The sequence below is a fragment of the Mirounga angustirostris genome, unplaced genomic scaffold, assembly GCF_029215605.1.
Source record: "Mirounga angustirostris isolate CCGP_5_RB_7025 unplaced genomic scaffold, mMirAng1.0.hap1 SCAF_1, whole genome shotgun sequence".
NCBI lineage: Eukaryota > Metazoa > Chordata > Mammalia > Carnivora > Phocidae > Mirounga > Mirounga angustirostris.
In genome coordinates, this window is record NW_026991709.1 from 13,353,239 (window position 1) to 13,369,277 (window position 16,039).

The following is a 16,039-nucleotide window of genomic DNA, read 5'->3' on the forward strand; positions in this document are numbered from 1 at the left end:
TCTCTCTGCACAATTATACAATGGGGCTTCGATAAAGATTATAATAAAAACGGAAGGTTAGCTGGGTTCCCTTTGACTTCAGCGCTCTGATATTCATGGAAAGGGAATTAAGCCATGGCTAAAGCTAAGAGTAGGACTTCTGAACTAAACTATTTTCCACTATTTTTAAGAAGTTTTATGGTTAACCAAAATAAAAATAACCCCTATAAAAATTAGGATCCACCTGAGTTTATGCAAAGCTGAAGTTTGAATAATCCACAGAACACGTAACCAACCAATACTTATTTGTAGCTGTGAAATTAATTTTATGGTCACTTTACAGTATTTCTACCTTCCTAATTATGTTTATTATTAAAATTAATTTTCATTTTCAAAACTATTATTAAATATTGGAAGTAAAAGGAGGTGGCCTAGAGTATTGTCTGGGATTAGAAATAGACCATGAATAATTTTCAAAGTCAATAATCCAGCAATAAATAACTGAGAATTGACAACACAACACTTAAAGGATAATCTTGCTTAAAAAAAAAAAAGTCATACCAATCAGCTTGATGTTATTGTCTTCATCTAGTAGCAAATTTTCTATCTTCAAGTCCCTGAAATAAACAAAACCACAGAATATTTCAGATAGGCATTTGAAATCGTGGAATGACATTTTGCTTCTGAAGGCAAACGAACTCTTTGAGAGCTACTTTGAACCAGCCCAAAAGCTTCCTGCCAAAACTCCACAATCGATAAGTAAATATTTATAAATATGATACAATTAATTGCTGCAGGCTGAAAAAGCCAAAGGATTTCATAAAAACAGAGAGCACTGAGGGCAGAACACATCATGAGAAGTTTCCGGAAGGAGTGGGATCAAAGCTGAAACTTGGAATTTAAATAAACAAGGTTGGGAGAGAATGGAAGAATCATTCAAGACAGGTGCTGCCCAAACAGGTAGGGAAATACAAATGTGGCCACGTGTTTGTGAGCTGGTGAGCAACACCAGCCGGGGGAAGCAGCCAAAAAAAAAAAAAAAAAAATTGAAAGCTAACATAATTTATCAGTCCTTCAAACTCCATGCATGGAGCCCAAGTGTCATCCACAAATTGGCAGGTGATCATCCATTTAAGCAAGCAGATATCATGGTGGGCAGAAAAATGGACTCCAAAGATGTTGGCTCCTAATGCCTGGTATTACAACCGAGTGAATGTTAATGTTACATACCCAAAAGGAATTAAGTTTGCAGATGGAATGAAGATTGTTAATCAATCTGTGGGTGACTCTGATCATTGACACTGAGGGGACTTGAAGAGTGGAAGGGAGAATTGCACTCAGGTTCATGCTGAATGTGGGGTGCCTGTAGGATCTGTGCGAGCCGACTGTAAGCTCCTAGCCGGCAGGAAACATGGCAGCAGGAAACATGGCGGCCCTGCTTCCCACTGCACCCCCAGGACCTTTGCACATCCCAGGTACTCAGTAAATACAAATGAATCTACATTACCAAAGAGATCGTTCTGGATTTCAGAAGGAAAAAACATGGGCAAAAGTATACATTTGGTCATCAAACCATCTAAGTTGATGATTACAGAATAAGCATCTTTAAGCTGTCAACTCAGACACACCTTGAGTATTAGATCTATAAGAACATTCTTCTCTTACAAACACACACACACACCATGTTCCCTTCCATGGTTTTGAAACACATGGCATTTTTGGTCCAGTTTTTTTATTTTTCCCACTTTTGAACAGAGGCACAGGCAAAAGAAATCCTTTTTCCTCATATCTCTACTGAAGAGAATAGAATAGTGAAATCATGATAAGCAAACAACACTACATCAAAGTCGTGAGACAAAAGGGAGCAGTTGCTAGGGCTTTTAGTAAACGGAGAGCAGTGTCCCATTTCACGGGGACAGATGCTCACAGCTCGGTCCCAGCCATACCAGCTCATCCTCTTCTCCAAGAGGAACTAGAAATCTGGATTTTATCCCAATTTTTAAATGCTGGCAACAAATTCACATTTCAAAACAGTAACAACCACCGCTGCATGGGTCAACCTTGCTGGCAAGACATGGCCTGCAAACTACCAATTTTCAACCTCAGTACGGCGGGGAGGGGAAGCTGAGCCTGGAAAGGACATGAGATTGCCCAGGGAGAGAATGTGGGGGAGAGGAGGGAAGTCGGGGACACTGCTGTCCCAGGAACAAGGAAGGGAAGCATTGGGAAGCATTTCAAGATAGGAAGAAGTCAAGTGCAGAAAAAGGTGAGCTCTTTTAAAAAGCGTCCAGTATCTTTCAAAATTGGAAGGCGGCTGGTAGTGTTAGGGCTGGACACTTGGATGAGCAAGGAGGTCTGAGTTGAAACTTGCAGCTAGGGAATATGGATATCCCCCAATCCACATGCACCCACCAACTGGGAGGTGGGAGGAAGAATTGGATCCTTTCACTTGGATCCAGCTGAAACAATACACAGACTATTATAAACTATGTCAGCCTTTAAAGGGTATCATGTATGTCCAAATGCAGGATGACCCCAAATATACAATAATCTTCCCCTCATTTTTCCAATGGGAAGACTCTGTCCCTCAGTAAAGGCTTTTTGGAAAACAAAAGTACATAAATTTTTAAAATGCAATGGAATGATCAAATGACTATCTACAAAGCTGCACTATCGTGTTTAAGAGCACATGCCATAACATTAACTTTAGAAATATTATTCCCACACCTTCACAGTTCATGAAACAGTGTCACTGAAACTTGTCACAGCCAGGAGGAGGCTGACAGTCTTTGTGCCGTATTACCAGAGTAGCATGATCTTGAAGTTGACTGGATGTTTGTCACAAAGCACTTTTTAAATCTCTTGCTGAAATCTTATCACAAGCCATGTAAATAATAAGCGCCCATTTAAAATTTCTATATAAATTAACCACTCAGTGAATTGTTTTTAGAGTTGTCTCCCAAGCCCTCACAATGGTGAGGTCATATCGCTAGAAGTTATTATTAAAGCCATGTAAAACGTCCTGGCCTCCCCTTCTATCCATTTCCTTGGGAGGTTTCTCGAGCTCCCTGAGTCATAAGTGAGTCCAGGTGAGACACTTCCTCTTTTCGGAGGAGAACCAGGACATGCTCTAATCTGACCTTATATTCAAGCATATACGGTAATTCCAAAAAACCTGCATGCGCACACAAAACAGTGGGCCAGCAATAGCCCAAACTGTTACCCTGTGAAAACTGATTATAAAGCAGCAGTGCTATTTAAATCTAAAGGAAGGCCACAGTTTGTTTCTAGCGAAATTAAACCTCCTTCCCTGGAAAGAATGGAAGCCACACTAAGGCACTGAAGGAGAAATTTGGTTCAGAACATACACTATGGAGAAAAACAATTTAAAGAGGTGAGGTATAAGAAAGCAATTGCCAAGAATTATAAAGCTAAGCTGGAAAATTCTGGGACCATAAAAGCTAGAGAACAACCACAATGATTAGAAGAATGATATAAATGGGAGACTAAAAATAAGAAAAAATGCAAAAGAGAAAAAAATGCCCACTTTTGGGAAATCGGGAAAATGTCATAAAACCAGGGGAGGAAGTATAAAATGTAATTATTAGGCAAAATGAAAAAAATGAAATCAGTTTTCATTTTTACCCACCGCATCCCATAGTAACCTACTCCAGCCCCTGAAGCAAATGCTCAGAACAAACCTGTTCACCGGTTGTTTGCCCCTGTATGACCCTTCTGTCAATGTGCCTAAAAGATTTCAGCAATAACCAATCTAACTGCCTAAAGATTCCATGACTAGTTAAAGGTGAGCTCCATTAGTCTCTGTCCAGATGAGTGAACCTAATCCACCCAAATTAAAGGAACATTCAACTGCTTTTGGCTTCATCTAGTTCTACCTCCTGCCTTGTCTTTCGAAAGATATCTAGAAGGAGGGGGACAACATTTTCCTTCTGACTCGTTAGGAAGAAAGGCTTTAAAATCATATTTTTAGAAGTCCTTTTTGGCTAGGTATTTGCTCAAAAGAGTCAAAAATGTGTGGACATAAATGTTCCTAGCAGCTTTATTCATAATTGCCAAAACTTGGAAGCAACCAACCTGTCCAGTAGGTGAATGGATAAACCAACGGTGGTCCACCCAGACAATGGAATGTTCTTCAGCAATGAAGAAATGAGCTATCAAGTCATGAAAAGCCAAGGAGGAAGCCAAATGCATGTTTCTTTTTTTTTAAAAGATTTTATTTATTTATTTGACAGAGAGAGCATGAGCAGGGAGGGAGGAGCAAGGGCAGAGGGAGAAGCAGGCTCCCCGCTGAGCAGGGAGCCCAATGCGGGACTCGATCCCAGGACCCTGGAATCATGACCTGAGCCAAAAGCAGACGCTTAACCGACTGAGCCACCCAGGTGCCCCAAATGCATGTTTCTAAGTGAAAGAAGCCGATCTGAAAAGGCTACACACTGTGTAATTCCAACCATAGATCCTCTGGAAAAGACAGAACTCTGGAGACAGTAACAAGATCCCTGACAGCCTGAGGGAGGAGGAGGAGGTTGAATAGGTGGAGCATATTTTTGTTATATAGGTGGTGAAATTATTCTTTATGATCGTGACATCATGCATTTATCAAAACCCACAGAACTATACACCACTGGAGCGAGCCCTAATGTAAACTGTGGACCTTAGTTACTAATGATCTATCAGTTTCGGTTCATCAATCCTAACAAATGTCCTGTGCTATTAACAAGATATTAACAGGGAAAACAATGTGGAAGGGGGGATGGGAAGGCATGTGGGAACTCGACAGTTTCAGCACATTTTTCTATAACCCCTAAAACGGCTGTAAAAAATAAAGTTTATTAATTCTTTAAAAGTAGCTTTTGGGATTTTTTCCCCTTCCTAGGAGATCAGTCCTAGGAATGTTATGGCTACAATCAAGTGGCCTCACCCAGGATGTTCACTGCCGAGGGAGCATCCTTACCCCTGAAATTAATTATGAGTCCCATTCAGCACAGTGGGCCACTCAGAGCCTCTGCCCAGCTAATCAACAATGACCAAAGAGGCCACAAAATATTCCCAAGAGACCACAGAACTGAGAGACACCTCTTTGAATAATAAAAGAGGGATGAATCTATTCACAAGGTTTTAGTGTGAGCGTATCAAGAAAATACTGGTAGGCCTGTTATCCAGAAAACCTCCCCGTGGTCCATGTGAAAAGCATTGTACTTACACTAGTTTCACCACCAAGAACAAAATATTTGGCTCTGTTAAGTGTCAGGTTCGACATAGGGGAAGGAAGGTTCTGGACAGCTGACTGGTTCGCACTTGATGGAGGCAATGCTCAATTTCACAGTAATGCTCCTGGATCTGATTAATCACTTTATAGAGGGGAGAGAGAAGTAGGAGGCTCTTCCCACGGTCCTGCAGTGTGAGGAGTTTCTCCTTGTGGCAGGCAGACTGGAAGTTCGGAGTAAACTTGTAACACAGGAAAAAAAGGGAAGGGAAGAAAAAGGCCCCTGGATGGGGGGAAACAGCTTTTTCCTTGGCCAAAGGAGCTTCAAAGAGGAGTCAGGACAAGCAAGAAAGGGGACAGGGCATGCCCTAATATAAGGGGGCACCAGAGGATCGGGTTACCTGGCCAATGCTGGGGTGGGGGGGTGGGGTGCATGTGTCTTGGGAATTTACTAAAGGAAATTACCATGTGTCTTGGGAACAAAGGAGGGAGCCAGCCCAGAAAAGGCCTCAGGGTTCAGGCACAGAGTCTTCTCTGGAAACTGGGCAGTTCTGGGAGAAATGCCCAAGGGTCTCTCTTCACAGCGCTCTGCAGACCTGACCTTGGTTACCCGGGTCTATTGTGCTTCGGGAAGGGGGAGACTGGGCGAGGTTGGTGGGTGTTTCTCCAGAGACTGAGAGGACCCAAGGGGGAAAGCCCTAAGCACCAGCCCTTTGTTCTAGTTTATTTCAAAAGAACAAGCTCCAACAGGACTAACAATTAAAGGTTCACCCACAGGCTACCAAGCACGCCCCTCCGCCCCCCCCCTGCACCTACTCATGCACCCACACTCTCCTTGCGTTTCTTGAATGATGGAATCTCTAAGGTTTGGAGGCTAGCCACCAAGAACTCCAGTCACAGCCCTCCCAGAGGGGTGTGTGTCAGGGAGGACCCCGCTGCCATAACAAACATACGGGGTCCTGGTGCTCAGGGGGTGAGGGGAGGGGAAGCAGCTGCTGGGCGCCTTCAGAACAACTGCAGCCGGGAGCAGTACTGGGGAAGCGTAGAGCGTGAGTGTGCATGTGCGTGTGTGCGTACCTGTGTGTGCGTGCATGTATGCGAGAGTGTGTGCTTGCATGCATGTGCGTGGGTGGGCGGCGCGTGCATGTGTGGGTGCGCATGTGTGTATATGGGTGGGGTGGGGCTGCACGTGTGCACGTGTGTGTGCGTGCACGCATGTGTATGTGTGTGTGTGTGTGAGTGTGCATGTGAACACTGGGATGGGAGTGAAGGAAAGGTCGGGCCCCTAACAAACCTCAGGCCTAGACGAAGGGACCCCAGAGTGCATGCCCCTCGGGTGGAGACGGAAGATGAGAGTGAAGAACTGAGCGCAAGGCGCAGCCGGGGTTCAAGGCCGCGGAAAGCAGGCGGTGTGAGCCACGGAGGAGCCAGGAAGACCCGGGGCAGAGGCACTGAGCACAGTCTCAGGGCAAGACCCAGCAGCTGGGGACAAGGACAGACAGGCTCTCTAACTGCCCAGCCTGTGGCCCTGGGCAAGTCATTTAAACATCGAGCGCCTGATTCTGGTGCGAAAAACGGCGTCCCAAGAGTAGCTGCCTGGCAGGCCCTGAGCAGGAGGAAGTGGGAAAATGTGCCCAAGCATTTGGTGGCCGCTCGGAGGCTAACCAGGAGGCTAACCAACCGCTAGCAGAGATGAGGTGAGAGGCTGGAGCCGAGGATAATAAAGGTGCTAAGACAAGTGCATTGCAGAGCCCAGAAAAGGCTTGAACGGGTCATTAATCAGGTGATAAGCAAACAGCACTGGGGGCCATCAGCCCTCAAATGAAAGATCAGGAAGCAGGAGCCCAGGGGGTGTCCAGAGCAAACTCAGACAGGATTAGGTCTGGAGGAGAAATTTGGGCCTGTGGAGATGGATTTTAGCAATAAGCTAAGAATAAAGCATCCAAGAAAAGCACATAACTCCCCAAGGCCATCAGCATTTTGCAGGAAACAAGAGGGTTTTTTTGGGTTAGGTTTATCTCTAAAAGCACTGTATGAAAAGCAAATGATTTTTTAATCACCGATTTACTTACAATATGGGCGTTTTGAAAAAACAGAAGAATAATTTGTTAAGCATGTACCTAATTCATATATTCCAAATGAAACCTTTTATTGAGTTCCTACAGTGCTCCAGAAATGAACTGTTTATAAAATGAAAGAGCTGTTCAGTCACTAAAAAGATGCCACTCTACAGATTGTGACCTGAAAAATAAACAAATTGGTACTAAGTCAATGAAGAAACTCCTCCGAAATTCCAGGGGCAGAATGGAATATTCCAGAACAAACACGGAGCTGGCTACCAGCACGCTTCCATCCAAGGGCCAACTCTAACACTAGCTGTGCTCATTCAACTTCCCCTTCATGCATTCAACAAAGTCTTGCTGTGTGCCTACCAGGCTCGATGCTGAGCTCGCTTGTGGCCTGTGCAGAAAACAGATATCAAACAAAGTCAGTTCTCGTTCGAAAAGTGTTTGGAAAGCAAAGCAGAAATGCAGTGTGAGTCTATGACCAGGGGGGCCTAGCCTGGAGAGCCGCCTGGAGGAGGTGAGCTTAGAGCGAGGACCTGAAGGATGAGCGGGATGAGTATAAGCCCAGGACATCCGTGAGGCCTTGAGCACACAGAACGCAAGCTTTGGTTTCCCAGGCACAGAATGAATGAGGTGGGCTCAGAACTAATGAGAGCAAACACGTGCTCAGTACTTACTGTCTCAGTTCTGACACTTCACACGAATCGACTCATTCAATCTTCACAACAACCGCGTGAAGTGGATAATCCATTATCCCTATTGTGTAGGGAGGCACGAAAGCCTGAGTGATTTGCCTGATGCAATTTTTAAGTGGCAGAACCAGCATGTGGGTGCGGGAGGTCTGGCTTCAGAATCAACACCGCTGACCGCTGGATACCCCACTCCACAAAGCTGCTACGTTAGAGCTTTGTGAAATCTCATATTTCCAATTGTATTTTCCAAACCCAGCTGAAACACAAAACCTTTGATATATATCACCGGCGCCTCCAGATAGGTGCTCTCTCTCAGCAGAAGGCCCTGGGATCCCAAACAGTTCCTGGATGTGAGCAGAAGTTACCCCTTCTCATCCGCCTTCTCCTCCCTCCCCTCTCCAAGAAAACCTAAGAGTTAAAAGAACTTAAGACCCTACCAGTGCTTCTTGTCAGGTCCAAGAGAACAAAGAAGCGCCCCTTCTCGTCCGCTGCATTCCTCTTGAGCACAGAAGGCCCTTTCCCAATATTGATGAATGAGTAAGGTCATGGCCTTGGGAGTGGTGGCGCGGACGTCCGTCCAAATACAGGCTCACACTCCCTTTGATCATGTGTCTCCCCGTCCTGGTCCCGCGGGGCCCCAAGGCTTGTCTCTTCCTGCTTAGGGAGGGCGGTACTGTGTTACCCTGTGATGTTTTGTCTGTACAGTTTGATTGGACTTTGTTATTTTGAATGAACAGATGAATCTCAAATTAGCCTCTCGGTATAATCACACTTTTCACTGATCGATGTTAAGAGTCAACGTTCCATCGACAATAGGCAAATCATCAGGTTTTGGCATCGTGCTGGGTGAGCACGTTTGAGAGAAAAAAGAAAAAAACAAAAAAAACAAAAACCTCATATCTTAAACGTGGAGTATCTCAGGCAATCCTAACACGGGGTAATGAAGAAACGAGACCATACTCTACTTTTGTAAAAGCCACGGCCCTTTTAGAGCCAAAGACACAAAGGTCCTGGCAGGTCCAGTTTAAGAAGAATTTCTCTGCCAGCTTAGGGAATCTGCTAGACAGAGCTTTGGCTTCCTTTTTTCTCTTTCCACTTACAATATTTACATGAGTTTTCAAGATTTGCTTCCTTTAAATGATATTTCAGTAGTTCTGAGTACATAATTAAATATTTAGATTTCGTGTCACAGGAAATGAAGGCTTTGCCAAGCATTAAGCTGAAAGGACACAAGGATATACTATCAGCCTAATCAGGAACTTCGCATTTAGAGCATCCTCCAACACACATAACCGAAAGCCCTTTAAATCATTGTATATACACAGCCACCAAAACTCACCCTAAATCCTTTTGGATGATCCAATCTATTTGCTCAGAAATCTTCCCAACGAGTGACTCCGGACCTCCCCTGAAATACTATACTCTCTTACTCATTTGCAAAATCTAACTTCAAAATCATTATGAAAGTCCATTCCATCTCTGCAGCATATAGGAGAGAAATTTCCACCATGGAGAGGGGCTACACTGAAGAGTATTCCCGCGGTAAGCTGGGTCAAGTATGCTAAAAATTGGCACTATAAAATCTGGGAAAAAGACAAGTCATTCAGCTAAAGTCACCCATGAGTCTCTTCCGAACAAACATCCTCATGTGACGTCTCCCCCACCTAACCCCCGACGTCCCGCGCACTGGCACTCATTAACATGATTGCTAGACAGAAACACGAAGAACTCCTCCAGGTTTCCCATCTTCTCTAATTTTAAAAGATCTGAGCCTCTGCCATTTCGGGCTGACGAATCTCTTTCCAAGGAGAGAGGAAGAAGTAGAACGCCAGAGATCAGAGGAAGAAAAGCACACCGTCTTTGCTATCAAAACATTATTAAATTCATTCCTTTGACATTCTGACAGTAATTGCACTGAGAGCGATTGGAATTTGTTAAAATTACTTTAAAAGGCTTGTTGAGAGTTTCCTGCGGGAGAGGCCGGGGAGCCACGCACAGCCCTCACTGGTTTTCCCCTGCTCGTCCAGGGTCCGCTGGGACCAGCAGAGTCCGTTATCCCGGCTGATTCATTCCTGAGGTTTCTGCCTTTGTCATGGCCATAAACAAAGATAGAACCAGGCACACTCACCACCGTTGTTCTCCTAATCGTGGCAGAGCCATGACACAACAGGCTTCACAAGGGTATTGTGGGAAAGAGCCAAAAATAGTGCTATTCACCTCAAATTTCTGAATGTTCCCTTCCTTGCTGATATAAACTCAAAGAGTTCTAATGAACCGAGATTTCATGACTACACGAAGAGATTCTCTCACCTCAGTGAGGAAATGATCCACCTGCAGGGACTGAGCCAGGGAACCACCCCGACGGTGGCCCTAGGCTTATGTACAAGGGGGCAGAGCATCCAATCCCATGAGTACAAGTTCTGTTAATGAAAGGCCTAGAGCTGCTTTCTTCGCTGATCACAACCTGAGTGGCTTTCAAACACGTAACACGCACCGTGAGAAGCTGAATTTTTAAAAATATGTGTCTGGTCCAAAGGTCAAACATAGAGTTGCCATATGACCTAGCAGTTCCGCTCCTAAAGGTAGAATTCTACAAAAGAAGTGAAAACACATGTTCATGCTATAACCTGTATACAAAGGTTCATAGTAGCGTCGTTCACAGTAGCCAAAAGGTTGTAAACAGCCCAAATGTCCATAAACTGATGAATGGGTAAACAAAATGTGGTCTCTCCCTGCAACGGACTAGTACTCAGCCATAAAAAGGAGTGACGTACTGATAGATGGCACACTAGGGATGAATCTTGAAAACATGATGCTACATAAAAAGAAGTCAATCCTAAAGACCACATACTGTTTGTTTCCTTTTATACGAAATGTCTAGAACAGGCAAATCCGCAGACAGAAAGCAGATTAGCAGCTACCAGGCACTGGGAGGAGGGGGAGAATGGAGAGTGATTTAAAACCTCATATCTTAAACGTGGAGTATCTCAGGCAATCTTAACACGGGGTAATGTGACAAAAAGAGAGTGACATCAGAAGCCAGAGTGCCTGGGTTGTGTGACCCTGGGCAAATTAATTACTTAGCCACTCTGAACCTCAATCTCTTCTTCTGTAATGAGATGGGCTCAGAACTAATGAGAGCAAACACGTGCTCAGTACTGATGGGTACAGGGCTTTTTTTTGGAGTGATGAAAATATTCCAAAATCAGATAGTGATAAGAGTTGCACAACTCTGTCAATATGTTAAAACGGCTGAATTGTACACTTCAAAATGAATTTCACTGTATGTGAATTGTACCTCAATACAAAAAAAGTCAAACATACATGTGCATGTGTGTATACACATATATATACCCACACACATGCACATAACACATTTCATGACTTGATCTTGCTTTTTAAAATGATAATCAATGAGACATGACCCCTAATTTTTCTCAACAACCTAGAGTGATTATTAATCATAATTTCAAGAAGGAAGAACTATGCATTTATTGGTGAAGTCCACATTTCCTTGGGAGGAAAAGAGGGCCACTTTTTAAATATTTCTCTCTTTTTGTTTTCCATTTTCTTTTAATACAGAACTAAAAATGACAACATTGCTAAAAATGCTATTCCCATTCCCTTCTCCTTGTGGAGCTCCTCCTCAGGAGGGAACAGACTGGTCAAGAAAAAGTTTGATTTTCATAAGCATTCACAAGGTGGGTCTGGCTTATGGGAACCACCCCTCCCTTGCAAGAGCAAGTTCGCAATTTATTTTTTTTTTTTTAAAGATTTTTTATTTATTTATTTGACAGAGAGAGAGAGCACAAGCAGGGAGAGTGGCACGCAGAAGGAGAGGGAGAAGCAGGCTTCCGCCCAAGCAGGGAGCCCGATGCGGGGCTCGATCCCAGGACCCCGGGATCATGACCTGAGCCGAAGGCAGACGCTTAACGACTGAGCCACCCAGGCGCCCCGGAAGTTCGCAATTTAAATGGTGATTCAATTCAGGTGAATAAAACAGCTATTGAGCAACCACCACATATAAGGCAAATACAGTGAAAACACCATCCCTAGCACTAGCTGAAAAACAATCTCATGCCATCTTAACATTGATTCTTCTTTCAGGCTCCTGAGCAACTGGTCTCATTATACTTTGCAAATAAGAAGAGCAGCCAACACTTAACATGGCCCTTATTATGTACCAAGCCCGGTTCCAAGCACTTTTCATATATTCACTCATAACATTCTATCTATTAACCCTTACACCAACCATAAGACAAGTATCGTTATTATTCTCGTTTTACAGAAGAAGAGATTGAGGTTCAGAGTGGCTACGTAATTAATTTGCCCAGGGTCACACAACTATGAAAGGGCAGAGCCAGGATGCAAACCCAGGCACTCTGGCTTCTGATGTCACTCTCTTAACCCCACGATGGCATTAACCCAGCTCACAAAATAATTCCATGACACATGCAGAAGAACTGTAAAGCACGCTGCAACCATTCAGCCTTGCGTGGAGCACACGGAAGCGCTGTCCGGCCATTCAGCACAGAGTCGGTGATCAGCAGCAGGGCAGGGCTCTTACCTGTGGACCACCCCAGCCCGGTGCAGGTGCTCCACGGCAGAGATGAGCTGCCTGATGTATCTGCGGGCTTCAGACTCCTCCAGCCGCTTCTTCTCATAGATCTTGTGCATCAGGTTGCCCCCGGGACATAGCTCCATGACCAGGTAATAGCTATTCTCCGTCTCTAAGATATCAAGGAGCTGGGTGATGTTGGGGTGGCGGATCATCTGCTGAATCTGCCCCTCTCGCCGAAGGTTCTTGGTGACATAAGTGTCCTTTTTGGCTCTCTTCTTGTCGATGACTTTTATGGCCACCTGAGGAAACATCGAGAACGTGGCTGTTGTCAGACATTGCGAGCAAAGGTTATTCCCTCATCCTTCACAAGAACCCTAGGAAAGTACACAGCTACTTCTCTGTACCAGGAGAAAACCCTTATAAAATAAGCATCAGGGGGAAAAAGGAAAAGTGTAACATCAGGAACCAGATCCAATTATTAAGGAAGAGAGTAAAATTAGGCAAACTTGAATGGTCATCTGGAAGGCGCAGTGAAGAGTCAGTGTTGAACTTGGTTTTCCACAGCCTGAAATGCCAAGTTCTACTCCAGCCAAGGGCCTCTCCTGGCTCCCTCTCAGGCTGAGCATCCATCCAGGGGCTGGGATCCCCAGGACCTCCATTTCTGAAAGAGCTAAATCTGTCCCCATCTTCAGTTCTAGGGTATGGCTGGGGACCTGAGGGATGCCATGCCCTCTCCTCTCTCCCGCCCTTTCTCTGCCCTGCATCAGGCCCTCTGGCCTCCAGCGTTCTCCTCTTCCCCTTGGTGAATTATGGTGCAAGTTAGCTCTTGGCCCTACATCAGGATCCTGGTGGTTGCTGCTCCAGGGCTATATCCCAGCTACGCACAGAACACCCCTCCTGGGTCACTGCCCTCACAATCAACATGTCACATGCACAGCCCCTCCAGCTTTGCATAAAGGCAGGGAAAGAGGGAGGAGGGGGATTTTGTCTTTTCCAGCCAGATCTGCACCCCCTCCCTTTGGTGGCATTCACCTCCCTGCTCACCAGGCCCTAAAACACACCACTGTTTTTGCCCTTTACGACTTCGCTCCTCTTGCTATGGGACCAGCCGCTGACATCATGTCGATTCCTTCTGCTGATGCCTCCTCACCTTTCCTTCCTCTCTGTTCCCACGCCACTGATCCGGTTTATTTAGGACCATGCCTCCAGCACCCAGATGCACCATCCCTGGAACTCGAACAACCCAAGGGACGTATCCATGGAAGACTACTGAGCCACAGGGTGTGGGACCCAAAGAGTGGTTCTTCCACCTCTATTTATTTCCTTTTTGTGTGATTATATTTTATAACTTTCATAATATACTCAATATATTAGTACAGAGTTATGATATAGATCAAAAATAAATGATTGGTAAATGATTGACAGACAATATTTGCAGTGAGGAGTTCACACATTTTTTCCTGACATAGGTTTGTGATTAAAAAATCAATTCGGTCTTGGGGGCGCCTGGGTGGTTCAGTCAGTTAAGCGTCTGCCTTTGGCTCAGGTCATGATCTCAGGGTCCTGGGATCGAGCCCCGCGTCGGGCTCCCTGCTTAGGGAGGAGTCTCCTTCTCCCTCTATCCCCACCCCAGCTCATGCTCTCTCTCTCTCTCACTCTCACTCTCTTTCAAATAAATAAATAAAATCCTTAATAATAATAATAATAATTAAGTCTGGCCACCACTAGCCTGGACTATGACATCAATGCCCTACCCCTTTTCCCTGGTGCTTGTCTTGGCTGCCCTTGAAGTCACTCTATGCTCTGCCTCGAAATCACTGGGTCTGGAACTCTGATTTCTCGCTTAAAGCTCTTTGGGACTCACCGCTGCCTACAATGCAAGGTCCACACTCCCTGGCCCAGCACTCAAGCTCCTCCAACCAGGCCAACCCCAGCTGCCCTGGGAGCCAGTCTCCTCTCTCTCCCGAATACACACTGGGTTACCCTCCAAGCTTGTGTTCATGCCACCACCCCCAACCCATCCGAACACCCCAGTCCTGAAGCCGCTAACTCAAGTCCCACCTCCCTCCCAGAGGGTGCTTTCTCTCCTTTTCCCTAGGGCCCACCACAGCCATCAGCTGCAGTCCCACTGAGCACTCAGCCCCTGAAGCAGGGACCACTCTCCTCTTCATCACGCGCAGCCCTGCATAAACAGTAAGGGACCAACAGGTTACCACCCGAGCGAATCATTGAACCTTTTTATTTTTAACCACTGATGCAAAAATAGCTGTGAATAGCTTAATGTATTCTCTCTTCTGGAGAGCAGAGTCTCACTTATTTTTTTAAAATTTTTAAATTGACATGTAACAGTACAGTAGTTTTAGGTAGATGGCATACTGATTTGAGATGGTGTAGATCCTCCAAATGGATTACCACAATAAATTTAGTTAACATCCATCACTACACATAGTTATAACTTGCGTGTGTGTGTGTGTGTGTGATAGGAACTTTTAAGATGTTCTACCTCAGCAACTTTCAAATATACAAGACGGTATTGTTAACTATAGTCATCATGTTGTATGTTATAACCCTAGGACTTATTTATCTGATAACTGGAAGTTTGTGCCTTTTGAACCCCTTCACCCATTTTAATGGGGGATTTTCAGGTCCTTAATCCAAAAATATGACTAAGAGGGGACAATCGGCCAACGGACAGACAAGCTGGGGGTCTGCCGTAGCCCAAGTCAGGCTGAGGCTGAGGCTGTCCCCCCACTCAGGCTGTAGTTTGGCCCCAACAAGGTCAGGAAATGCTAGATTAAAAGCTTTAAAAACTGTACTCATTTGTGACCCTCCCCCCCCCCAAAAAATATATACACAAATATATACACACACATGCACACACACACATGCACAGACATCCACAGACATCTGCACCCACATATACACACATATGGGTGTGCATGTGCATACCCATATGTGTGCGTGCGCATATCCCTATGTACACATCCATTGTCTCGTGAGGGTGGAGAGAAAGAGCGATGCTGAAAAGTACAATTAGATTCTGTCTCTGCTTGAGTCTGTGTTGCAATGTTTTAAAAATTGGCAATGAAGTTCTTAAAAGTCCTCTGGCAATGAAGTTCTTAAAAGTCCTATGAACAAACAATAGTCTGAAAGCCAGGCAGTAATACAATCTGCCTTTTTCAACAGAGCACACAATAATTATTAGGATAATTTATTTAGCTCTTCAATTGTCTGTCGTAGGTTATATAACGGCCACCCAAGGACTTTCAGTCCTACTCCCTGGAGCGTGTGAATGGGGCCTTATTCGGAAAAAGCGAAGGATTTTGAGATGAGATTAACCGGGACCCTCCGGTGGGCCCTAAGTGTCAGCTCAAGTGTCTTTATGAAACAGAGGCCGGGGGGGGGAGATTTCGCACAAATACCCAGAGGAGCAGGCTGTGGAAAGGAGGAGAGAGACGGCGGCGGCGGCCCACAAGCCAGGGCGTCCCGCAGCTACCAGAACCATCGGAGGGAGCAT

General features: G+C 45.1%; 1 protein-coding gene across 1 annotated transcript in view; it reads right to left on the minus strand.

Annotated features, from left to right (window-relative positions):
* Nucleotides 1-16,039, minus strand: part of HUNK (hormonally up-regulated Neu-associated kinase) — a 104,636-nt gene that overhangs the window by 48,637 nt on the left and 39,960 nt on the right. The window contains exons 2-3 of the mRNA XM_045902560.3: nt 12,529-12,821; nt 541-596 (exon numbers count right to left, since the gene is read on the minus strand). Coding sequence (XP_045758516.1) covers nt 541-596; nt 12,529-12,821 — 349 coding nt within the window. The remainder of the gene's footprint in view (nt 1-540; nt 597-12,528; nt 12,822-16,039) is intronic.